Source organism: Vanacampus margaritifer, chromosome 8, assembly GCF_051991255.1.
Source record: "Vanacampus margaritifer isolate UIUO_Vmar chromosome 8, RoL_Vmar_1.0, whole genome shotgun sequence".
NCBI classification, from domain to species: Eukaryota; Metazoa; Chordata; class Actinopteri; order Syngnathiformes; family Syngnathidae; genus Vanacampus; species Vanacampus margaritifer.
In genome coordinates, this window is record NC_135439.1 from 25,603,721 (window position 1) to 25,631,420 (window position 27,700).

The 27,700-nt window shown below is 37.6% G+C and overlaps 2 protein-coding genes across 3 annotated transcripts in view; both read right to left on the reverse strand.

Moving 5' to 3' along the window:
- Positions 1 to 136: 136 nt before the first annotated feature.
- Positions 137 to 4,137, reverse strand: LOC144056014 (uncharacterized). Its single transcript, XM_077572348.1, has 2 exons — positions 3,715 to 4,137; positions 137 to 277 (listed from the first exon to the last, which is right to left on the reverse strand). Exons 1-2 carry the CDS (start codon positions 4,043 to 4,045, stop codon positions 231 to 233), a joined length of 378 nt encoding a protein of 125 aa, XP_077428474.1. The 5' UTR covers positions 4,046 to 4,137; the 3' UTR covers positions 137 to 230.
- Positions 4,138 to 4,899: 762 nt separating this feature from the next.
- The window catches only part of cldn19 (claudin 19), a 73,757-nt gene continuing 50,956 nt past the window's right edge, over positions 4,900 to 27,700 (reverse strand). For both annotated transcript variants that reach the window (XM_077572385.1, XM_077572383.1), the window contains 2 exons: positions 12,040 to 12,186; positions 4,900 to 8,549 (listed from right to left, as the gene is read on the reverse strand). In XM_077572385.1, coding sequence (XP_077428511.1) covers positions 8,513 to 8,549; positions 12,040 to 12,186 — 184 coding nt within the window. In that variant the 3' untranslated portion in view covers positions 4,900 to 8,512. The remainder of the gene's footprint in view (positions 8,550 to 12,039; positions 12,187 to 27,700) is intronic.

Here is a 27,700-nt window from a genome sequence, read left to right on the forward strand (position 1 = left end):
AAGGTCAGGGGCCGGGCAGACTGCTCCTGTTCAGGAGGCTGAAGGCTTTCAGTGATCAAGGGACACTTACTGTATATGATGGTTGAATTGGTCATCGGTCCTGGGCTGCTCCCTGGACTCACTCAACACAGCTGGGGGATAGGATGAGCTGTCATCCAAAAGCTTACCTTACCAAAACCTTACCCACGCAGTCCAGGCACCATGACAGCACTGTAAAGCTCCGGCAGACTTTAATATGCAGATGATGCATGATTCAGCTGTGACATCATGTCTGCAGCTGTCATAGGATACAACCACAACATATTTCATGCACAAACAATTTACAAACAAATGCAAAAACAATGATTCAGAAAGTACAATGTTGGATTATTCATTCAGCAATATATTTTTAATAGACTTCTTAAATGATCTTGAGGAAAGTTTTACCAGGTGAGAAGCCTTCCATATCAAGGCGCCGCTGTATGTTATTCTAAATTTGGATGAAGTGGTCCTTGATTGGGGTGGGCGAAGCCGAAAAGCTGTTTGTGTGGGAGAGTTGTGAATGATTTCCGATCACGTGATCGAATCGGGACATCCCTAGTAATAAGTGAAATTTGAGGTTTCCAAGTCATGTTTTCATCTATAAGTACTCTAAGAAAGCGGGTTGATTTGACTTTTGTTATTGGTATATTATTAATATCAAGTACAGGAATATTTGCAAGATTATTTTTATAATTTTTACCAAATGAAATAAAATGTATTTTGTCAATATTGAGTGAAAGTTTGATTGTGAACCATTTTGTAATATCTTCCAGTTCTTTGTTTACAACATTCATGAGAGTTATAGGGTTTTGATGCGAATAAAACAAACTAGTATCATTTGCGAACAAGATTTTTGATAACTGGTTGAATGCATTTGACAAATAATTAATGTATATAAGAATAGTTGGCCCCAAGACAGATCTCTGAGGAACACCACATTTTGCCACAAGGGGAGTAGAATATATTCCTTTGAATGCAACAAACTGTAGTCTGTTCTCCAAATAGTTAGAGAACCACAATAAAGCCTGCCTATCCAATCCCAAATATTTTAATTTATGTAAAAGAATATTATGATCCACAGTATCAAATCCATTTGACTTCCTACTGTATATTGATTGCTATCCTTTGCTTTATAAAGCTAATTAATAAGATGAGTAATTGTCATATAAGTAGAACAAGATTTCCTAAAACCATATAGATGTTGGTATATCATTCTCATCTAGATACTTCAGCAATCCGATGTACACACATTTTTCAATCTTTGAAATAGTGGGGAGAAGAGAAATGGGTCTGTAGTTGGTAAATATGGTTAGATCATCAGCTTTGTATCTAGGGATAATTTTTGCTGTTTTTAATTGTTGTGGTATAATACCTTTACTAAATGACAGATTAAGTATTTAGGTTAAAGGTTCAGCAATGCATTCAGAGATTGCTTTAAGTAATTCTGCGTCTACTATGTCAAATCCTGCAGCGGCATTTTTTAGAGATCTTAGTATCTGACACACTTCAATGGAGATGATGGGGCTCAAATGAAATACACCTGTAGGTGGTGTTTTCATGAATTGAAAGGGACTTTCATTGACTCTGGGGAGTTTGAATGCCAGCGCTGGTCCAATTTTAGCAAAAATTTAGTAAAGTTGTGGGCTATAGCTCAAGGATCTTTTACCACAGAGCCATCAACTTTAAATTAACTGGGGAGAGATTTGTATTTCCTGTTATTAAGAATATGGTTAATAACTTTCCAGAGTGCTCTCAAATTATTTTTACTCTCAGCCAGTTTAGTACTAAAATAATACTTCTTTGATCTTCCATCCATCCATCCATCCATCTTCTGCCGCTTATCCAAGGTCAGGTCGCGAGGGCAGTAGCTTTATCAGGGAATCCCAGACTTCCTTCTCCTCTAGCCACTTCAACCAGCTCCTCCAGCGGTATCCCAAGGCGTTTCCAGGCCAGCCGAGAGACATAGTCTTTCCAGCGTGTCTTGGGTCATCCCCGGGGGCCTCCGGCCAGTGGAACATGCCCGGATCACTTTTCCAGGGAGGCGTCCAGGAGGCATCCCAACCAGATGCCAGTGCCTCAATTGGCTCCTCTCAATGCGTAGGAGCAGCGGCTCTACTCCGAGTCCCTCCTGGATGACTGAGCTTCTACCATGCGAACTCCCTTGTACCCTCAAGGACCCTGCCAAGGGTGTAGAGCTGATCCACTGTTCCACGGCCGGGACAAAATCCACACTGTTCCTCCTGAATCCGTGACTCGACTTCCCGACGGACCCTCCTCTCCAGCATCACTGAATGACCTTACCAGGGAGGCTGAGGAGTGTGATCCCTCTATAGTTGGAACACACCCTCCGGGGACGGTCCCCCTTCTTTTCCCCTCTTATTATATTTTATTTATTTCTGTATTTTTTCAATTCATTTAAATCAAACTGGGTAGGATTCAAGATAAAAGTTTTGTACACTTTATGTATCTTTCGTAGGGACTTAATAATTCCTTGGGTTATCCAGTGTTTAGTGAAATTTAGAGGATTTTCTCTTTTCAGGGAATGTGTAATGTGTACACATTAACTATTTTATTTATGAACATGGTGTAGGCTTCCTGTGGGTCAGGGTTGGTCATAACTTGAGCACAAGAGAGATGCTCAATCACCTCTTTAAATCTACCAATGGTAAATTAATTTATTAATCTGGGTACTTGAACTTGATTCAAAGTTCATAGTCCTAATTACAGAAGTCATGAGAAAAATTGGCAGATGATCGGAAATGTCCATACATAGGATACCAGAATTCATCTTTTTGTCAAGTACATTTGTGAATATATTGTCAATCAGTGTGGCTGAAGTTTCAGTCACTCTGGTTGGCTTTCATATCACAGCATGAAAGCAATGTGAGAACATTATTTCTAGGAATTAATTAACATGGTTATTGTTAACAGTCAATACTATTCATGTTGAAGTCTCCATTATATAACAGTTCTTTCTTTAGACAATAAATCGAGTAAATCAGTTAGGTGAAGATTAAAATCACTTATACTCAAACTTGGTAGCCTGTAGACCCAATGATTACATGATTTCTTGTCTCAACGAAAACACTCTCACCTAAAGAGGTTGGCAAGCATTTTATTAAATCATCCCTTTCTTTGTATTCCAGGCTAGAATGGAGGTACAGGGAGACACCCCCGCCAACTTGATCACCTCTACATCTATATACATGGTTAAAATGAGCAATACCATACAATTCAGCATTTTCATTATTTAACCAGGTTTCTGATATACAAATGGCAGAGAAAATGTGATCCAAATTAGAGATAGTGTGAGTAAACCAAAGTTCTTTGGGATACTGCGTGCATTGATGTGCATAAAAGAGAGGACGTTTTTCTTTTTAAAAATTTGAAAGCATCATCTAAAATATAGTTACAATCAGAAAAAAATGTTTGGTTCAAGTCAGAAAAACAATTCACATCTGGGTCACTAATCTGTAACGGTTCACTTAAAGTTGTGTCACGTCTGTTGAAAACAGAAATAGGATTGATGGAAGATATATTTTTGGGGATTTACCTTATTATCTGTGCGATTAACAGATGAATGGTCCAAGTGTGTCATGATGGTCCAAAGTGACACAACAGTACATTTTCCTAAATTAGGAGGGCTCAGCCTTAGGTTTGTCGATGAGACGGTCGTAAATGATGATGACTTACAGTAGTTCTCCTTCGCTCTGGCCTCCTTCATGGCAGGAATCAGCTCAGCTCTTTTCTTGCGGACAAGGTCAGAGAAATCCTCATTCATGTAGATTTCTGTCTTCCTGAGATGAGCTCTGGCTTTGAAGAGGATAAGATCTCTGTTCTTAAATCTCAGTAATTTCACGACCACTGGCACTGGTTTGTCACCCTGGAACTTTCCATTTCGACGAGCTCGCTCAATTTCAATAGTTTTGGAGTCCAGCTTGAGTTTTTCCGTAAACATCTTGTGCACTTTGCTTTCAGTATTGGCCCATGTTTCAGATGCAGAATCAGGGCCTAACCCATCCATGATAACATTACTTCTGCGGCTTTGATTGTCCAGGTAATCCACTTTAGCAAGAAAATGATTTTGTGGGCGGACCTGTTTCTGAGCTGAAACAGCAGTTTGGATTTCAGCTTCTAGGTTGTCCTTTATGTCATCAAGTTCCTTCAGTGAAAACTGTAGATTTGTTCTCAGGTCTTGAATCTCCCTTACTAGCCAATCAATTCTTGTGTTGGCAGAATCTAAGACAATTTTAGTGAAAGACTTCAAACTTGCCTCTATTCGATCAAGCATCTGGTCATAAAATTATTTTTGCTGATCAAGGGCTTCCTGTAGTACCTCTCAAGTAACTAAGTCTCCGTCTATTGAGGCTTTTCTACTTCTTTGTGATGAGCGTTTTAGGGTCATCATGGATCAAGCCTGAGAATATGGTGGATTAAGTTGACTGGTTATCCTAAACACTGGAAATAGCCCTGGAAGTAATCCTATGGCTAGCCTTAGAGATATCCGTGGAAGTAATCCTATGGCTAGCCTTAGAGATATCCGTGGAAGTAGCCTGGGTTAGCTGGAATCCTGAAGGGTTGGAGGTGGCCTAAGCTTGCAAGTAGACTGGGCTAACTGTTAGCCAGAAGGCTAAACCCAAACAATAGTTTGATTGTTTTTTATTTTTTATTTTGTGCAATGTGCTTCTTTATATGTATTTTCCCCCTCTATCTCTTCAATGTCTTCTAGAAATTCAATTTTTTTTTTATACCTCTTTATAACGAAATCACTGTGTGAGACTTTGATATACAGATGAATGTTTATTATCCACTATTGCTGCTAAAACAATGCAGGTCATCTTATCTTGAACAAGAAGGAATACATGGGGGAACAAAAGATTCATGGACCCAGCTGTTCTTTATTCTGAAAGAAACATGAATATACCACTAATAGGGGATTTCTTTCACCAAACTGATCACCAAACTGGTAAATGAGGCAGTGAGACACGACTTGTGATCATCTCGAGTCCACAATTGTTATTCTGTCATTTATTGTTTGTTAACACATCGAAACAAAATTAAAAAAAAACACGAATCTATGAACATTCCATCTTGGGACAGACAAACAAACCGTATACAGAGAATTTTTTTCCAATATGCTTGAGATCTAAAAACGGATGATTGGGCATTAAGAAAGGTCAAGTTGCGTAATTTAACATGTACAGTGTATGTCCAGTGAAATGCCAATGAAAGAGTCTTGGGCTAAACCAAAAATGTGTCATTATTTTTATGCTGTAGAACACCTTCCTCAAAGCAATAAAACCTATTTTAATCACCATTAATAAACTTTTAATTCTTCAAAAAATAAAACAACAAAAAAACAGAAATGATTTTGGGTTTTTTTCATCAGTATTTTTACTTCTCAGGGATATCTTGTCTATACAGTGGAAGTAGACTCTTGCAAGTACAGTGGAACCGCTGAGATAGAAGAGCTCCTTGTCTTTAATTTGGAATATGACCAAAGTTTTCGGAAAGATATGCCCCTGAAAGAGGGCATATTACATGAAAAATTACTTTTTAATTGCTTTTGTATAAATAATTGTGTATCTGGAGCAAGGTTATTTTAGTTAACTAAAACTAATGAAAAAACTAAAACAAAAATTCCAAAAAACAATTTCGTTAACGAAATAAAATAAAAACGAAAATGCTTTTTAATCAACGAAAACTAACTAAAAATACATTTTATGTTTACAAAACTAACTATAATTAAAGTAAAAATGTCCTTCGTTTTAGTATTTGGTAATTAATTTAATGTATGAGCCTTTGGGGATGATTTTAAATGTGATTTCAAGTAGATTTATTTGGATATTAGCCGGAATAAGGACGTTTGAACGTGTGACACACAAAAGTGACATCATCAAGCAGTAGCCAATAGAAAAGCACCTTCAAATGACGTTGCTCCCATGGTGTTTTTTAAATATTGCGCACTGAAACTAACTAAAACTAAGCATTTATGAACTAACTAAAACCAACAGCACCACCTTGAAAACGAATTAAAACTAACTAAGTTTAAAAAACAAAACTCAAAACAAAATCAAAACTAACTAAAATGAAAAATTCCAAAACTATAAATACCCTGATCTGGAGTGCCTGTCTGCCCATCAAATGTGAAATTATACAACAAAATAAATGTTTTTATCAGATGCCCATTTCCAAAAGTGTGTCTATGAGCAAGCCGTTCAGAATTTTGTCAGATTGTGAAATGAAAGTGGGGCAAATTTATATCACCAGGTATCTAACTTCCTCGCATACCATTCTCCAAGCATTTCCTCTTCTGCCTCTGTCCCAATATTAACAGGTGGCCGTGTTGTAGCGCTCGGGTGACTACTGTGATCATGTTTTGCTTCCTCCTGATGTAAATTCCTCATTATTACTACGTTTATGTAATTGTAAACATTAGTGCTTAGTTTGTTTATTTTACATCAGGTACGTTTTAGACAGCTAAGGGGTCTTTTGGTGCACCATTTTACACCATGTATATTGTGCTGTTAGGTGTCCTAAAAAGGGGAAGTACTTGGTCTATTGGCCGTGCGCAGCAGTATTCCCTGCAGTTACAAGCGTGTGCACATATGAAATGTGGCAACATTAGAGAAGAAAAGAAACAAGACATAACAAACAATGTCAAGCGTAAAATATTGGTGACAAAATGTAATTTTGCGTGACGGAAGTGCGGTTAAAATAAGGTTGCGGATTGATGATCGCAAGTTTGTTTTGGCTTTAAATATTTAAGGATTGACTGACAGAGGAGTGTCATGACTGTAAACGACTGCCAAATGACGGATGCTCAAATTCATTGACGCGCCCACCTCTGTTAAAGCAATACATCACTGAAAATGTATTTTCCAGTACTCGATTAGGCAGTGTGTATAAAGAATAAAAGTGCAAATATCTCTGGCATCTTATTCCTTGATTTAAAAAAAAATATTTTTTTAGACAATCAAGTATCAAAATAACACACACTAGTTTTAGTCTAGTTTTAGTCAGAACAATCATTGTAAAATGATCGTATATTATTTTGTCAGCAGATAAAGTTGAAAATTTCAGAACTAAAACTATCTCACATGAAATTTTCTCTCATCTTTTTCATGAAAAACAACTCACACACAATTACAGTAGTCTATATCAACAAGGTTACTATGGCTCCATGCTATGAGCTAGTAAGTTAGCCAGCATTAGTTAGCGGTAACATTATTGTTGGAACGTTATAGCCGTTGGATTAATGTAACGTTATAACTATAATTTACTTTTTTTGTTTTTGTTTTTTACTTTTCACTATGAATCCACCTCCTGTGTGTCCCATGCGTTTGTGCATGTTGCACTCGTTAGCTGCAGATCTGAAAGGGTGTGTGTCACATTTCTGTCACAGTGACAGATAAGCAGACAGGATTTTTACAAAACCACATAATTTTTTCTCTCGCCTTCGTTTATGAACTAAAATTTTCGTTGATTTTAGTAACATTTTTACTAAGTAAAGTCTCATTTTCATCTTGTTTTCATTAGTCGGTGAAAATGCATGCTGATTTAGTCCCAGTTATTGTTTGTTAATGAGGGTTTTTATTCTAGTTTTTGTTAAGTGAAAATTGTGTGTTGACGAAAATATTTTTTCGATAATGAAATCAACACTAGGACATTAAATCAAGCGTCTCTGTGAAACAAATACCTTCATACAATACAGTATGTCTTTCTCATTTGTTGGTAATTTATTTAACCAGGTAAGGCAAATGAGGACAGATTTTGTTTTACAATGCTGGCCTAGCTGCAGACAGAAAAGTAAAAGTAAAGTTAATGAATACCTAAAAAGTGCTCTTCCACTTCCCTGGGAGTTAGAATGTTTTATCCATAAAAAGTTGCTGTAGAATGAAATTTTGTCTGATGCCAGTTTCACCCTGGTTATTACTATTTCCATTATTTCTGAAGGGAAAAGTAAAGGCCACCTTGCATCCTGGAATGGATTGTGTTCAACCTTAGGCAGTTCCACTGCACTGCTCCCTTTTCTCTGGTGGGGTATAGTAAAATTTTCATCTGCATTCCAAAGATAAAACACTGCATAAAAAAAACCCCAAAAACAATAACATCAAAATAAACTGAAATCAACATAACAAAGTAGAGTTCATATTCAGTAAAAGGGAAATCATAAATCAACATCAAATCACAGTTGAAGTTTCAGAGCAGTGTTTAACAAGAGATGCAAATGGGTGAAATGTGTTTGATAAAATTAAATGGACCAGAATAATTTCTCAATGAAGCATATCTGGTACCAGATTAATTTCTCAATGAACCAGATCTGGTAATGTCAATGATATCACATTTCAAAAGCCGGAGAACTGGTGCAGGACCAGTTGAATAAAGTTTTAATTACATAAATATTCTGTCAGAAATATGTGAGTCAAAGGCAACAGAAAAAAGAAGAAAGAGTGGTTGGACAGTCGGAAAATCCTTGATAAAAAGCTGATCAGTCAGGGAAACTAGTTTCACTCAACAACTCTGCCCTGAATTAGAGAGAAGAAGTAAGAGAAGAATAGAATTAAAAGACAGAAGGGTATACAATCTATAAAAGTGCCTGCGATCAACCGGAATGTACGTGATAATTAAAGATGAATTGGAAATCTGTAATCTTGTTATATTGTCAGCTATATTCTAAAATATGTTGTTCTGATTCTTGGTAGAAACAAATAATCCCTGAATTTATGAGGTTGAAACATTTGAAACAGGTAAAGCATGGACAACTGTACTGACTTACATTTTAAATTGCCATTTTTGTGGCATTTATCATCTGCATTTAGCAGAGGTGTCAAATCCAGAAAGGATGCTAAGTTATGTCGTGCGTCTTCTGTTTGCTTCTGTGCTGAATGGTCACAATATGGTGTATTTCGACTTTTATTGGTTGCTATGTCCATTTATATTAATAATTTGTCAAGTGTTATTGAAGGGTTATTCGAGGCAGGTTTCCGAGAAGCATTGCTAGCTAAAGTCGGCTAAAAAACATGTTGGCTAACGATACACAATTGTGTATTTTCAAACACTTCTACTACAATTTTTGTGCTGCTGGGGAATGAAAATAGAGACATCAAGGAAGCTATTTTTGGAAAAAATCTCAAAATCAACATTTTTGACCTGCTCAATTATGGTCAATTACGCGAATTGTTACTTTCCGACATGCACACCCTTTTGCTACAGCGGGTCATATATATATTATATATATATTATATATATATATATATATATATATATATATATATATATATATATATATATATATATATATATATATTATATATATATATATATATTATATATATATATATATATATATATATATATATATATATATTATATATATATATTATATATATAATATATATACAGTATATACAGAGCTGCTCAAATGTTTGTGAACCCTGCAGGCATGGTCAGATTTTTTGTATAAAATATTAAAATAACCTTATTAAATGTTTAGTCATACCCCAATCTCCAATGCTGACATTGAAAATAATGGACTTGAACAAAAAGAATGATAATATTGTCATTCATTATTGAGCAAAAGTTGTTGACTTAAGAAAAACTCAGATTTCATGGGTGCAAAAGTATGTGAACCTCTCACTTAACCGGTCATTGCGCCTCCTTGCAATGAGAACTTCATTCAAACACTTTCTTTTGTGATTTATCAGTATTTCACATATACTTTGGGGATTTTTGCCACTCTTCCTTGCAAAATGTAGCCAATTGAGAGAGGTTGGATGGGCGTCTAGCATAAACTGCCCGCTTCTGGTCCCGCCACAGTATTTTGAAAGAATTTAAGTCAGGATTTTAACTGGGCACATCCAGAACATGAATCTTGTTGTTCTACAGACATTCCTTGGTTGTATTACTGGAATGCTTTGGATTATTGTCATGTTGCATGAGCCATCGTCTTCCAGGCTGTAACTTCACAAAGGACGGCTTCAGGTTATGTTCTAGGATTTCTCAATATTCCTCGGAATACATGATTCCCTGGATTTTGTGGAGTTGTCCAGGTCCTGAGGTTGAAAAGCCAGCCCAGAACTGAACATTCTCACCACCCTGCTTCACTGTAGGGAGAAGGTTCTTTTGCTGATATGCAGTGTTGACTTTTCACCAAACATGATTGTTTTAGTTCTGACTAAACAGTTCAATTTTGGACTCATCTGTCCACATAAGGGACTTCCAATAAGCTTCAGTGTTGTCCAGGTACTCTCTGGCAAAGTTGAGATGGGCAGATTTGATATTTTTTGTAAGCAGAGGCTTCTACCTAGCAAGCCTTCCATGAAAGTCTTGTCGATTTTCTTCTTATTGTTAAAGCATGCACATGTGTCCCAGATGCAGCAAAAGAGGTCTGCAAATCCCTCGATGTGATGCACAGGTTGGCTTTCACCGGAATTATCATTTGTCTTGTGGGTCTTGCTGATATTTTAGAAGGTCATCCACTTCTGGGCTGGATTGTAGTAATGTTCAGTGTTCTCTAGTTGCAGATGATCTGCTTCACAGTGGAATTATGAAGCTCTCTTTTTTTTTAGATGACTTTATAGCTTTCCCCATGCAGCTCATGGTTCACTTACTTTTGCACCTACATGAATTGACCATAAACTCTTTTTAATTTAGTTTTGACTACACAATTGATTAAACAAATAAAATAACAATGCATTTTAATGCTAAACCTACACCTGTTATTTAATATAAAATGTAAGGGCAAGGCTTTCATGGAAGGCTTGCTAGGTAAAACCCTCTGCTCACAAAAAAAGATCAAATCTGCCCATCACAACTTTGCCAGAGAGTACCTGGACAACACTGAAGCTTTTTGGATGTCCATTCATGTTTCATTTTTGATAGTGGACCTTTTTAATGTTTACTAACACCTTTCTATATAATTAATGTGGCACTGAAATATTTTGGGGGAATCAGGTTTATATTTTCCAATTACATTTACATCAACTCACTGACAAAATATAGATGGCATAAAGTTGAAGCTACCACTCCAGTCCAGAGCCAAGATGCTTCAAATTATTTCTGCATATCTGAGTGTCGAGAGCATGATGACTCATGCAGAGGGGATTTACACAACTAATTTTACTCTATAACTCGTAGTGCGTCAGATTAGCTAGAGGCTTTTAATTTGTCAATATAACTATGAGTAGTTGTCATCTTTGTGTCATCCATATGACTGACGGAAATCTGTGACTAGGATCTGGCTCAATGCTCAGTGTGTTCAAAGTGTACAAAATATTACGCAATGACAATTAAAAAAAAATCACAATTTGTAACAGCTACATCCATTCGGGGTGAAATGAGACTCCACTGCTCTTACAGAATCACATTTCTCTGCATGGTCTGATGACTGCCAGTTAACTTAGTCATATTATTTTGAATGGTCATGATGTCACTGAGTCATGTGGAGAGTATACACGGCACAGAGTTGACCATCCACATAATTATATATATTTTTTTACAGTTGCATAGTACCTGTCAAAATAATTCATTTATGTATTCATTTTTCGGTGAAAACATTGAAAGAAATATTTAGGATTATGTGGGTAAATGTCTTCTTCTGGAAGTAATATTTTTTTCAACAGACCTTTTTTTTTTGTTATTTCAATTCAATCTAGCATTTTTATTTTCAGTGTATTAAATCCAAGTCAAGTCATACTTTTGCTTTGATTTTGATAAACACAACTGAAAATGGCCTGACATGATTTGTGAAACCCATTTTTAATCATTAGTTCACTTCTAAATTGTGGCAGCACAAGCGCTTTCATTCTGGAAGATTCTTGCTATCATAGTTACATTTTAGTGATGATTGGGATTATTCAGTCTGACTATGATACTGGAATCAGAATTTGTACGTGTATGCGTGATATTTTTGCTATGGGAAGCATAATTCGAACAAAAGTAAATTTCTGTTTCTAATGTTCCCTAGTAAACCTTTTGTTTTGATGACTAAGGGAGTGGGTTGGGGTTTACACATACTCCCTGGCTGTGGAAGGCTGTGATTGGCGGTAATACTGCTGCCCCTGCATGTCCTCTTTGGAGCAGGAACAACACAGCAAGGAGCCCCCTAGTAGAGTCAGACTAGCTGCTGCCCAACCCACAAAGAGGGCGGAGCCAAACTCATACCTGCACACGAAAGAGAGAGAGACAAACACTTGAAAAACAAAACAAAATAAAATCTATACATGCATATTGCATACATACATGAGATTAAAAATATGAATCAACTGTAGGGAAAAAAACTAATACTTTTTGGGAGCATATTAATTTCAGTCAGTCTGCAGATTCCTTTTTGTGATTCTCCTTACGAAGGATGAGGGTTTATTATGTTGTGTGTGTGTGTGTGTGTGCGTGCGTGTGTGCATGCGTGTGTGTGCACGTGTGTGTGGGATTCTAGCGTGTATAAAACAAAATAACAAACAATTAGTACAAGGAGAAAAAGACTCAGCAAATATACAATATAACAAATCAGCAATGAAAGCAACAAGATAAAGTAACACAGCAGTCAACACAGTAAATTCTGTAGAGTACTTTTTACTTTAAAAAGAGTCTATTTGGTCCCACTCTATACAGAGCAAAATTTACACTTGGAAGAGTGTAAAATATTCAATGGACTCTATGCACAAAGAGCTGACGTATTTCCGGGAAAATCTCATATTGCACCGACTTTTCCGGTAGTGGCCATCGTCGTTTGTTTTCTTTTAGAAAACCTCGACCAGTTGTCAGAGTTTGAGTATTTTTTCTTCATTTTTTTTTTTATGAGTGTGGTTGTGTGCATTTGTCAAGGCATCAAAGAAGAGTAAAGACGACAGTACACCGAGCGATCACTGCTGTGTCCACATAGACAGACTATAACTCTGCTTTGTTTTTTTCTCTTATGCTGACCACCGGAGACAGTTTGTTGTAACTTGTTAACATTTGCAGGGATAACTCTGTAGTTGTCAACCACACAAGGGCGCCGTTTGTTAACAGTAGAACCAGAGCTGTATTTTGAAGCTTAAACTTTGATGTGTTGTTACTCTGTTTACAAAATTACAGTGAGGAAAATAAGTATTTCACCCCCTGGTGATTTTGTGAGTTTGACCCTTTACAAAGAAAGGAACGGTCTATAATTTTCATGGTAGGTTCATCTTAACAGTGAGAGACAGAATATAAAAAAAAATCCCAGGAAATCACAATATATTAATTTTAAACATTTATTTGTCTTTTATTGAGGAAAATAAGTATTTCACCCCCTAGCAAAACATGACTCAGTACTTGGTGGAGAAACCCTTGTTGGCAAGCACAGCGGTCAGACGTTTCTTGTAGTTGGTCACCAAGTTTGCGCAGATGTGCTTCTTCTTGAGCCACTCCTTTGTTGCCTTTGCTGTATGTTTTGGGTCATTGTCATGCTGAAACACCCATCCACGACACATTTTCAATATCCTGGCTGAGGGAAGGAGGTTCTCACCCAAGATTTCCCGGTACATGGCCCCATTCATCCTCCCCTCGATCCGGTGAAGTCGTCCTGTACCCTTAGCAGAGAAACAGCCCCAAAACATAATGTTTCCACCACCATGCTTGACGGTGGGGATGGTGTTCTTGGGGTCTAAGTCAGCTTTTTTCGCCCTCCAAACACGGCGAGTCGAGTTGATGCCAAAGAGCTCGATTTTAGTCTCATCTGACCACAGCACTTTCTCCCAAGCCTCCTCTGAATCATCCAGGTGCTCATTGGCAAACTTCAGACGGGCCTGTACATGTGCCTTCTTGAGCAGGGGGACCTTGCGGGCACTACAGGATTTCAATCCATTACGGCGTAGTGTGTTACCAATGGTCATCTTGGTGACTGTGGTCCCAGCTGCCTTGATATCATCAACAAGCTCCTGCCGTGTAGTTCTGGGTTGTTTCCTCACCTTTCTCATGATCCGGTTCACTCCACGAGGTGAGATCTTGCGTGGAGCACCAGACCGAGGGAGATTGATGGTCAATTGGTGTGTCTTCCATTTTCTAACTATCGCACCAACAGTTGACTCCTTTTCACCCAGCTGCTTGCTAATGGTCTTGTAGCCCATTCCAGCCTTGTGCAGGTCTACAATCTTGTCCCTGACGTCCTTAGACAGCTCTTTGGTCTTGCCCATTGTGGAGAGGTTGGAATCTGATGCATTGATTGATTCTGTGAACAGGTGTGTTTTTATACAGGTAACGGGAACTTAATTAGGAATACCAATTAAGTAAGAGGACTAATGTGTGTGCCTCCTGGTCACATGACCGGTCTGTGGGAGCCAGAATTCTTGCTGGTTGGTAGGGGGTGAAATACTTATTTTCCTCAATAAAAGACAAATAAATGTTTAAAATTAATATAATGTGATTTCCTGGGATTTTTTTTAATATTCTGTCACTCACTGTTAAGATGAACCTACCATGAAAATTATAGACCGTTCCTTTCTTTGTAAAGGGTCAAACTCACAAAATCACCAGGGGGTGAAATACTTATTTTCCTCACTGTATCTAATGTTTCTGTCTTTCTGGCGTTTTGACTTTTCATGTGCCTGTATGTATATTATTCCTATGTTGCCATTTTATTGATTGAGTCATTATTCTTACACCGCTGACAACGCTGTCGGATTTCTATAGCAACCACTTTTCAGCAAGGCATTAAGCAAAATGTCATCATGGTCTAACATTTAAAAAAAGAAAAAACAGTAGAGACATTACATCTGCTTCAAAATATTGACGAGGCAGAGTTCCTCGGATACTATTGGCGAAGAGGAGACTTGGCCGAAGAGGAGACCACAAGCCAGAGAGTTGTTGTTGGTTGGTTGGTTTATTGAACATATATAAACACATTACAAAATATAAGTTGAAGTTAAAATAAAAAATTGAAGAAATAAAATAATTCACTAATGTCATAATTTACAAGTTCAAAGGGAGTAGGAAGAAGCACAATAACTTATCTAGTCCTACTCCCAATTAATTCTATCATGTTAATGTACTAATAAATTATTCTTATCCAATAACGTATCATTAAAATAAAAAAATGGAAATGGAAAAGGAACAGGTTAAGTAACAGTAACAGTAAGCTGTTATTAACAGTAAGCTGACACGTTCCATCTGAAGATCCAACACCTCCACCATACTGTCTGACTGGTAGGGTGTGTGTGTGTGGCGGGGGTAGGGGGTAGGGCGTTCTGTGTGGACTCCAGGCTCTAGACAGTGTTAAAGCAAGGAGCGACCTCTTTTCTTTTTCAGTGGGTTAAAGTTTAGGCTTAGAATTTTGCATCATATCAACAGTGCGCTACGGGGAAGGTTGTGTGCATTAAACATCGAATGCGGAAGTGCGTTGTGCTTATGGTCCATAAATTGTAAATTGTAATTAAGTATTTTGAGTGCGTATGAGAGAATGATACCATTAAAAAAAATATTCAATATTTTTCTATCAAAAATTCTAAGTAAATTTTGCAAGGAGAAATTTTGACAAATTTTACTAGTTTATTTAAATTTTAAAAAAAAAGTACACAAGGGTTGAGGAACGAACTCACGACCTTCAGCTTGGGAGCCACTCTTCCACCTGAGGTATACCACTCCTACTGTTTGCTTATATTCAAAAGGAGACCAAAAACATTGGCTTTAATGAAAATTCTAGCTGACAAGAGTGATATACAAACACACAATAGGAGCTGCATAGTCAGAGGCTAAGTAAGTTGAAGTGGTGGGTTTGTTCCTCAACCCTTTGACTTTTTTTTACTCTCTTCCAAGTGTAAATTTTACTTTATTTTTAGAGTGGGACCAAATATACTCTGTTTAGAATAAAATTTACTATACAGACTGTGCATGTTCAAAAAGGAACTTATTCGTTCATACACCTTTGATCTCCATTATATGACAATTATGAAAATTTATAATTTTCATGTATTTACATAACACATATTGGCGGCACAATCAACTGATTAGAACATTCGCCTCACAGCTCTGAGGTCATGGGTTTGAATCTGGGGTCTGATTGTGAGTGTGATTGCGAGTGTGAATGGTTATTCGTCTAAGTGTGCCCTGCGATTGGCTGGTGACCAGTTCAGGTTATACCCTGTGTATAACCTGAACCGAAGACAGCTGGGATAGGCTCCATCCAGTATGCCCGCATTAGGATAAGCGGTTTGGGAAATGGATGGATGGACATTATAATATTATATACAGTGTACAATACATGAAATGCAGTACTCTTTCAATCCACCAACCATACTTATAAATTTGTTGTTATGGATAGTATATTGTTAGACTTTCTATTTACTATAATACAGTGTTTCTCAAGTGTTTCTTTTGTCAGTGATGTAGCCTCTGTGAAATATGTTTTCAAGCCACGTAACCACTACGCACAACGCATAACATTTTTGGATGGAAAAAATTCCTTAAAGCTGAGTATTGTGCCACCAGTGCCTGATTTATTAAACTTTGGAACTACATTTGTAGAACTATTTGGAAATATATATATATATATATATATATATATATATATATATATATATATATATATATATATATAACATTTTTATTCTATCTTATTCAGAATAGAACATAGAGAACAGGTCAAAAGTTTAAACTGAGAACATTTATCATTTTAAGGGTTCCATGGTGTCAACAAATCTCAAAAAAGTTGGGACAAGGCCATTTTCACCACTGTGAGGCATCCCCTCTTCTTTTTACAACAGTCTGCAAAGGTCGGTGGATCGAGGAGACAAGTTTCTCAAGTTTAGAAATTGGAATGCTGTCCCACTCTTGTCTAACACGCGTCTCTCTTAACTGTTCAACTGTCTTGGGCTTTCTTTGTTGCAGCTTCACCTTTATGATGCGCCAAATGTGCTCTATAAGTGAAAGAAGTGGACTGCAGGCTGGCCATTTCAATACCCGGATCCTTTTCCTTTGCTGCAAGTGGTCTGGCATTATCGTGTTGAGAAATGCAATATCTTCTCTGAAAGTGATGATGCTGGGTGGGAGCATATGTTGTTCTCGAATCTGAATATATCTTTCTACATTGACGAAGCCTTTCCAGATGTAAAAGCTGCCCATTCCACACGCATTCATGCAACCCTATACGATCACAGATGCAGACTTATAAACTGAGTGCTGATAACAACTTGGGTTGTCCTTGTCCTCTTTAGTCAGTATGATATAGCACCCCAGTTTTCCACCAAGAACTACAAAACAGGTTTCCACTTAGCCACACTCCGTTTTAAATAACCCCTGGCCCAGAGAAACGCCTGCACTTCTTGTTCTGCTTTAGAAATGGCTTCTTCTTTGTACTGTAGAGTTTCATCTGGCAACTGCGGCTGGCACGGTAGATTGTGTTCACCCACAATGTTTTCTGGAAGTATTGCTGAGCCCTTTCTGTGATTTTCATTTAAGGGCCCGAAGATCATGGGCATCCAGTATGATTTTTCGGCCTTGACCCTTGCACACACAGATTGTTCCAGATTCTCTGAATCTTTGGATGATGTTATGCACTGTAGATAATGATTACTTCAACCTTTTTGCAATTTTTCACTGGTAAACACCTTTCTGATATTTCTCCACTATCTTTCTGCGCAACATTGGAGGAATTGGTAATTCTCTACCCATCTTTGCTTCTGAGAGACACTGCCACTCCAAGAAGCTCTTTTTATGCTCCAATCAAGTTTCCAATGGACCTCATTAGTGGTAACTGGTCTTCCAGCTGTTTTTTTTATAAGTGCAATTGACTTTTCCAGCCTCTTATTGCTACCTGTCCCAACTTTTGTGAAATTTGTTGGCTGGATAGGGGCTCTCGACTTGGGCACCACTGTTTTAGAGCATATACCTGAGTCTATAAGGGGGGGAGATAGATTAAAAAGACTCCTGCAGAGGGAGTTTTTTTTTTTTGATCTACACTTTAAGAGCCAGTTTCCTGGTCTAAATGGAAAACTGGATTTCATTCCTTTTCTTTAAGATTTCTTTTGTAAAGACATTGTAAATAATTGGTTATTGTGTTTCATTTTTTTAGTAGTGACTTTTAAAAGTATTACTGTTTGCTGCTTGCTGGTTGGATGATTAGTACCAGCTGACTGTGTGCCCAGCCCACTGTGAACATGTGACTAACTATATAAGCAGTTGTATGACAGTCCATTTCATCTTGCCCTGACGAAGGCCTGCCAAGGCTGAAACGCGTTGGCAATTTTTAATAAACTGGCCATGTTGTAATAAAGGCCTTTTACTTGGAACACCTTTGAGTGACTCAGTTTTCTCTCTTTTTAGCAATTAAAGTGCTTTTAGTAGACCTATAGCCAGGTCCAAAGTGACTAAATGGGAGTGGTCTGAATTACGGACATTAGCAATGCCTTCCTTTTTTACTTTGATGAGAGCCCCTCGAGCGCTTCTACTTTTTCACTTGCATTCTGGCGGCCATGCTAAATACTTAAGCTAATGTTAGCACTATTGCTATCAACAGTTTTAAACAAGTAAACACTTACCACTATCTCCGGGTGAATACAGACAGATCAGTACAGGACGCCGTGTGTGACTTTGCAGTCCGTGCCCAAAGTATGGCTGGTGCGAAGAAATGTATTTATTTTCAAACGTTGGTGAATATGTGAATGTGCCGATTTTAAATGCGCTGCACACTGTCCTGCTACAAGTAGCCTACAAATGCGTCATCCGCATCGCCCCGCACGCATCTGTGCCCGCCAGTGCGAAGTACTGTACATTGACTATAAAGTGAAATTGCACTGCCAGAAAATGCTCAGTTGCTCACCCTGCGTTTGGTGTTTACTGTAAACTAAAGTGGGCTGGCCTGAGCCATGAAATTCCAGGGCTGAAAATGAGTCCCAGTCCAGCCCTACACTTGAGGTATGTCTTTGTCAACTTTAGCGCAAAGAAACTTCTTTCCCCAGAGGCAGAAGTGATCCTGCCTGAAAAAAGTAATGTAAAGTCAAGTCATTTTTATTTATATAGTGCTTTCAAACAGCCTTAGTTGTCACAAAGTGCTTTACAAAAACAAAAGAAAAAAAAACATAACAGTAAAATTACTAATGAGTATTTTCTGCTTATTATATAGCACTTTTAACTACACAATATGGTGCCTAAAGCGCTTTACAAAGCCTCACATTCATCCATTCACACACACCAATGGCCGACTGCTGCCACGCAGTGCGCTGACAGAGTGTCTTGCACAAGGACACTTTGATCGAACCCACAACCACACGGATGATGTATTTATTATAGATCATCAACAGACAAATTACTCAGTGGTAGAATGATCGTCTTGTAACGCATGATGGTAGCACAGCCATGGACGGCGCTGCTGGATAGCCAAAAATAGAGAGCAAAAATGGGCTGAATGTATTCTTAGCGCTATCACACGTCACGAGTAAGCATAAAATTATGTACACGACCGCTCAGGTTTGGGTTAGAGTTAGTCTCCCATCTGTGAGGTTGTGGGTTCGATCCTCACCCCTGGTGACCATGTCAAAGTGTCCTTGAGCAGGACACTGAACCTCAATTTTCTCACAGTGGACCTGGCAGGGCCCTGCATGGCAATTTGGGTGTCCCACCTGAAGACTAAGCTCCTGCTAGTACAGCTCTGACACTGAGGCACACAAACCCCCTGACCACAATAAGGTGGCAATCCTCAAGGGGGAAAATAAATAAATAAAAATCTTTCATCCAGATTTTATCAACCGCCAACATATCTTAACTGAACGGCCTAATTCTCAAACTAATTATGACCTCAAGTAAGACTTCACACACTATAATACATACTTTTTTTTTTTTTTTTTTTCCTTTCACTATAATACATACTTACAAAACTGAAAGATAGTCTTATGAATAATAACAAAAAATACTTCTTAAAATAATTTATAAAACACATCAGATACAAACATTTCATGTTTTCTTTCATTTTTATGGCTTTTTTTTTTTTTACACTTTAACAGTAAAAAAATCTCGCTTCTCTCCACTCCTCTTTCATTTCTATCACTCCGCTCACTCCTCTAATTTCTCTCCAACAGTAGTCTCCTATTTCCCTTTGCAAAAACTCTCACAAACTCATCCATTTCAGACAGTCTAACCGACAGCTATATGCAATATCTGAGCGCAAGTGCGCAATGTGCTTCTTACAGGAAATGTGGTCTTCCTTCAGAGATAACAATACCACTTTTGTCCATATGGCGTTGCCATAATCACGTTGAAAGTTCCTTAGTGCTGCTTTACTATTTATCAAACTGGGTTTTCACCCAGTTTACAACTGGCACTAACATTAACAAGTGCAATCTAAAACTTGACTTTTCTAGCCTTCTTTGATACAAAATCATCCATAACATCATCATATGAGATATGTTGTACAACTGTTTGATTGATGCTGTTGACAAGCCCAGAGAGAAGCTCCTGTCACATAGTGGACCTCAACTAAGTTTTATAATAAGATTAATAATAACACACTAGAAATGATTTAAGCATCTATATCACATGTAGCTTACAAAGTTCTGCTGCACGTATATTAAAAAATGTGATTTTTCAACTTCTGATTTGAGGGGGCAAGACATTTATTTGAGGGAACAATGCCCCCCTACGTGTAGCCGGCCCCAGATGCAAGCCCGAGTGCTCACAGGTGAACTCCAGTCAGAGCCCTTCAAGGTAAATGTTGCTGTGAAGCAGGGCTATGTCTTGGCTCAAGTGCTCTTTAACATCCTCCTCTCTGCTATCACGTACCTCTTGCACCGTAGCATGGGACATGAAGATGGTGTCCAGGTGGAGTACCGCTTAGATGGAAGCCTCTTCAACATCCAGCGGCTCCAGGCCCACACAAAGACAAAAACCTGTCAAATTTGTAAGCTTCAGTACGCTGATGACTGCGATCTCTTGGCTCACAGCCCAGATTCTATGCAGCACGCCCTCAGCTCCATTTCCAGTCCCTACCAATCCTTTGGGTCTCCAGATTAACATGAAAAAAAACTGAGTTCATGTCCCAACTCACTGATGACATTCTGATCTATAGTGAGAGCAGGAAACAGGTGGAGGACAAGTTTGATGCGTGAAGGTTTGCCTTGGAAAGGAGGGGAATAAAGGTTAGCCGTAGCAAGACGGAGTATCTGTGTGTGAATGGGAGGGACCCAAGTGGAAGAGTGAGGTTACAGAGAGAAGAGACCAAGAAGGTGGAGGAGTTTAAGTATTTCGGTTCAACAGTCCAGAGCACTGGAGAGGGTGGAAAAGAAGTGAAGAAGCGTGTGCAGGCAGGCTGGAACGAGAAAAGTGTCAGGTGTGATGTGTGATAGAAAAGTTTCAGCTCAAATGAAATGAAAGGTTTATAAAACTGTGGCGAGACCAGCGATGTTGTTTGGTCTGGAGACAGTGCCACTGAGGAAAAGACAGGAGGCAGAGCTGGAGGTGGCAGAGATGAAGATGCTGAGGTTCTCTTTGGGAGTGACCAGGATGGATAGAGTACATCAGAGAGACAGCACATGTTAGAGGCTTTGGAGATAAAGTCAAAGAGGCCAGACTGAGATGGTTTGGACATGTCCAGAGGAGAGATAGTGAGTCTATTGGTAGAAGGGGATGCTCAGTTTCCAAATGCCAGGCAGGAGGTCTAGAGGCAGACCAAAGAAGAGGATTATGGATGTAGTTAAAGAGAACATGAAGGTAGTTGGTGTGAGAACAGAGGATGCAGAGGACAGGGTTAGATGGAGGCAACTGATTTGCTGTGGCGACTCCTGAAGAAAAAAGCCGTAAGGAAAAGAAGATATGCTTAAAAAAAATCCCAAACTTCTCATGCATCTTAATGCCTGAAAACATCTATATGATAAAATTCGGTTCTTCATATAGCGCCACCTAGTGGGGACAACAAATATAATTTACATTTTCATCTGCTTCACCAAGACTGTCAAAGGGATGCAGTTGAAATTTTGTCAGAAAAGCTTTAAGATGTTGATCATGCCCCACATCGAATATTGCAACTTTTCGCCAAAGGGCGTGGCCAAAACGGTGCCGCTAAGTCTGATGATTTATCCTGACAATAAAAGTTGCTTTAACTGGACACAGATGACTCCAGCCCTGAAGACATCTACAAACTTATATTTCATCTTACTGATAGCGCCACTTGCTGGCATTTTTTTAAAAACGATTTTCCATCAACGTTTTTCTCCAACCATGTTAACTGGATTTATCTCATTTTTGCTCAGATGAGTAGTTAGGTCTTCATGATGTCACAACACAAAGTTTGTGAGTCTTCACGCGTCTCTGTGGGCGTGGTAAGGCAATGTTTGCCAAGAAAACAACGCCGATTTTGAGGACCTAAACATGCACAGAAACTCATGAAACTTAGCACACACATCTGGCTTGGCAAAATAGGCAATTTTGTATCTTGTATTGTGCGTTTTCTACAGATACTATATGACTAGTGCCCACTAGAAATTTTGAACGAAGCAGCCCCGGTTGTATGTTTAAGCAAGAGCTATGAATATTTTTAGTTATATGAGGGAGCCCAAGACCTACAAAAAAGTATCTTGGAGCCATATAGTAAAATTAACAGAAAGTGACCTATGAATTTTTGAGTGTCCCATTTTTGCAGATGTTTGCTCATTTACAGGGGGCATTCTGTTGCCCATTTCTCCTACATGTTTGATTCGATTGACTTGAAACTTGGCCAAGACAATGTCGAGACCTTGCCCATCAACAGGGGAAAAAAAATTACTTTTAGAAATACTATTTGATGGGGGAGGGGTATTATATTTTGTTTTTAATATTTCCTTCGCCATGAAAGACGAAATGCGTAATAACTCCCCGGTAAATGCTCCAAAAAATCCCAAACTTTACATGTATGTTTATAGTCACGACCTGAATTTATCTCTATGATAATATTCAGTTATAAATATAGCGCCACCTAGCCCTTGGGTTGACAAAAAAATTGCGACACATAAGGAATGTTGTCCAAAATGTGGATACTCTGTAAGTGTGCTAACTAAGTCATTTATGAATATTTTCTTTTCTTTCTTTCTACCATTCAAACTGTTCAGTGGCATCAGACCTATCTATGCATATGTACTTTTAATTGATTTATTTATGTATTTATTGTGCCCTCTCATGACAATAAAAACAATATTGTGCCATGAGTAAAACTAACAATGATGTTTATGTATATACTTTTACAAAATGCCAATCAGGGCAACTCATTGCCAAAAAATAAAAAAGGACGCAAATTTTTGCCGGTCTTAACAATTTCCAAAATTCTTTGAGCTTTGCACACACATCACATCTGGCAAAAAAACTATCCATATGTAAAGGTTTATTATGCAATTTTCAAAGATATTTGGCTTTGAATGTGCCAGTACCCCAACGTACCCGTACCCTAACGTGCAAGTAGACCAAAGTGGCCCGGGCTGCGAGGGCCCTTTATCGCTGCCCGCAGCTCTAGTTATTATTGTTATTACTTGAGTCAGATGCTCGACTACTCTGTAGGTTTTACTGCGGTAAAGCTAGCCGCATCTTCTTTTTCCGGAGTCAAGCCAGCCGCTCTTCATTTCAAGTTCGCCCTTTTCTAGGAATTACCGTAGTATGCGCAATGGGACTCTGGCGCAGAGAACGACATCCGGTTTTCAAAATAAAAGTCTAATTTTCAAAATAAAATGATACTTGACAAGCAGTTTAAAAGATTATTATTATTATTTTTTAATGGGAAACAGTTTATTTAGTATAATAACACAAATTCACGTTTCATTGGGTATGCACTCTTTTGGGGTAAATAGGTTCCATGACATGGTATTGAGCTAGAATGTTGACAGCACAGTTTTAAGTTCATTGAAAATGAAAGAAAGGTTGAAATTGAGAAAAAAGAGGTGTGCATCATCCATCAGACATGCCACTATGATGCAATAATGATTTGCGGTCAATAGGTCACATGACCTGGAAGCTTTTGAGCAAAAATGCCCAATTTTTGTTGAAATAAATTCATAAGAAATAAGCGGAGATCTAAAATGAAAAAAAAGAAGAGGTGTGCATCATCCAGCAGACATGCCAAATTTGGAGGAGCAGTGGCTCTACTCTGAGTCCCTCTCGGATAACCGAGCTTCTCACCCAATGTCTAGGGAGAGCCTGGAAACCTGGGGAAGGAAACTCCTTTAGACCGCTAAAAAACACAGTTCGCTGTAGTGGATGAGGAAACTGGACCCGAGCTGTTTGGCAGATGGAATGACTGCAACCACCACTTTTGTGCTTTGGCTTTTCCAAAATAAGTTTAGATGCAAAACCAAATCTATTACAGTAATGTATGTACAAACATTTGACTAAAGAAATATACATTACATATTTAAACCATTATGTAAATTAAACAACTTAAAAATTCATCCATTCTTCCATTTTCTTAACCGCTTGTCCTCACAATGGTCGCAGGGGGCGCTGGAGCCTATCCTAGCTGGCTTCGGGCAGTAGGCGGGTACACCCTGAACTGGTTGCCAGCCAATCAACTTAAATATTAAAGTTAATTATTCTGTGTAAAAATAACAACGTTTTTTAAGAAGGTAACACAAAATATGCAGCTGCTCTACTGTAAAAACATGTAAATAAAAAATGCATGCAGGAATGAGAATTTTAGTAGTAAATGAAAGGTCGAATTGTTTATGGCATACTTTAAAAATGTGAAAATACCCATATCAGTTGTGATATTCCTACCTGTTTTGGATCTTGTACAACTTTGTCTGAGTCCGAGACTTCAGCCAGAGACAAGTGGGTATCTGTGTTTTGGTACTTGGCTTGAGCAATTTGGACATACACACATATATATCTATATATATAAATATATATACACATGTATGTATGTATTTATGTAGATATATATATAAATATATATACACATGTATGTATGTATTTATGTATATATATATATATATATACTGTATATGTATTTATGTATGTGTATATATATATATATATATATATATATATATATATATATATATATATATATATATATATATATAATATACTTATTGCATATACTCCCACACAATAATTAATAATAAATGCAAATTGTTTTTGAAAAAAAAATAATTAGAAATGAGTGGAAACCTAATATTGAAAAATAAGAGGTGTGCATCAGCACTAATTTGGGGTCAATAGGTCACATGACCTGGAAGCTATTGAGCAAAACTGCTAATTTCTGTTGAAATAAATTCACTAAAAATAAGTGGAAACCTAATAATAATAATAAAATGAGAGATGTGCAACATTCAGCAGACATGCCACTACGATGCAACACTGATATAGGGTCAATAGGTCACATAACCTGGCAGCGATTAGGCAAAAATACAAATATTTGCTAAAAAAAAAATCATAAAAAATAAGCAGTGACCTAAAAATAAATAAATAAGAGGTGTGCATCATCCAGCAGACATGCCACTATGAGCCAATACTAATTTGGGGTCAATAGGTCACATGACCTGGAAGCTATTGAGCAAAAATGCAAATGTTTCGCTTTTCCAAAATGAGTTTAGATGCAAAACCAAATCTATTACAGTAATGTATGTACAAACTTTTGACTAAAGAAAAATACATTAGATATTTGAACTAATATGTAAATTAAACAACTTAAAAATTCATCCATCCATCCATTTTTATAGCCGCTTGTCCTTACAAGGCGCTGGAACCTATCCCAGCTGGCTTCGGGCAGTAAGTGGGGTACACCCTGAACTGGTTGTATATACACACATACACACACACACACACACACACACACACACACACACACACACATATACAGTATATATATATATATATATATATATAAAAATTAGAGCTATCAAATTATTAAATGTTAATAAATTTAATGCTAATTAGATTTTTTAGGACTGACTGTCCAACACTGTATTTAGCAAGTGTCCAAATCCAATCTGGCCCTGTTCAGACTGGGTCACATTATTTGACCCATCTGATAGGTTGCTTTAGCATCAACATTGAACTGAGGCATTGCCCAGCGCTTGTAGTGTTTGACGTAATAAAGTTGTAACATTGTTTACCCTTCCGCCAATGGTGTATTGGTGTTCGGAGAAGTGGGTATACTCTAAAATTCAAAAAAAATTTTTTTTAAAGTAGTCCAAAAAACTGTCCTGTTTAAGATACTATGACATGTAAGAAAAATCCGTAATTTTTACTTGCTCACAATAATAAAATGATCATGACTTGAGTGACTTTAGTAGTTTATAGTTATTACTGGTAACACAAGCGACCTAAATTAATGTGAAATTAGTTTGTCATGAGACAAAAATACAGTATAAATAATGTTGTAAAAAATATTTTGTGAACAATGAACAAAAACTGTGAAAAAACTATAAGGTTTCAATATTGGTTTGGGCCGAATCGTAAAGGGATACTTGACTCATTGAGACATTTTCAGCAGTAAAACGTTAATAATTTGTCCAGAATGAATGTGATAACTTAATTATTTTTCATGAACAATTTATACCTTTAAAAATGTTTCTTTTCAGTTGCTGTTGACTGAAGATGACATAACCTGGGCTGAGGAAATAGGTAACGATCAATCATGGCTCAGTTCACACACTAAGAGTGGACTTAGTCAGAAGAGCGGCTTTTGAAAAACGACTCGATTATCTCGGCAAAGGAGAAGTGCTCACTATCACAGATTTAGACTTGCTTGTGAAGGATATTTGAGAGAAATAGTGATATATGTGGAAAAAGTTTTTCATCTTTGAGTTCATCTCATAAAAAATAGGAGCAAAAACAAAAGTGTTGTGTTTATATTTTTGTTAAGAGTATATTTGTTCAATATATTATAGTTATCGATATTATTGTAATCTATATTGGATATTATTGGAATAAAAAGACGCAAAAAGCACTTTACAATCGAGGGCAAATGGAAGGCAGCATTAGCATTTGATGTAGGCAGTGATTGTCTTTGTCGTGACCGGCAACACTCCTGCTAGCATTATTTTGCCATGAACGGCTCTGATTGGTCAATTGCCGAAGCAATATATTCTTGGCCTAGTATGAAGGGCTATTGTACTGTGATTATAATAGCTTGCTATGTTATTTTACCATGATGAGTATGTTGCTGGCAATCGATTATTTTTATTTTAGTCATGCACTGCACGTGTTTCCTTCCTGTCTCGCTTCGCTAGTTTGCTTGTTCCGGCCACGGCCAAATAACCACTGCGCTTGGTATACGTTTCAACAAGTTGGCCAAATTGAAATCATGCATTGCAGACATAACGACATAAAGCGATAAAATTACGAATCAACTATGTTTACTTACTTAAATTTCACTGTCGGTGAGGCTCCTGTCCACCTGTTACCACAATGAAGTGGATGTAGTGCACAGCTACGCATGCGCTAAGAAATAAATACCTCATTGCATTATGGGAAAAAAATGCTGAACCTAAATCATGCACTGCGAACATAGTAATAAATAGCAAAAGTTACGAATAAACAATGCTTTTTCCATTTAATTTCCGAATAGATTGATAATAGTGTGGCCCAAATGCCTAAAAAAAGCGAGGGGGAGTTGGTTCACTCGTAGCATGATGGGAAATTATGCTGTTTGTAGCATTTAGCCTACAAGTATGTTCAAACGTATTTGCGAGTACGTTTGAACGTATTTGCGAGTATGTCTTACTAGAGCTGTGAAACGATAATTTTTTTAAATCAGATTAATCAC

Coding starts and splice junctions, on each gene's coding strand:
- LOC144056014 (XM_077572348.1), bottom strand. CDS start 4,045: ATGGATGGGTTAGGCCCTGATTCTGCATCTGAAACATGGGCCAATACT. Junction 278..3,714: donor CAGAGCGAAGGAGAACTACT/GTAAGTCATCAT, acceptor ATCCTATGACAG/CTGCAGACATGATGTCACAG.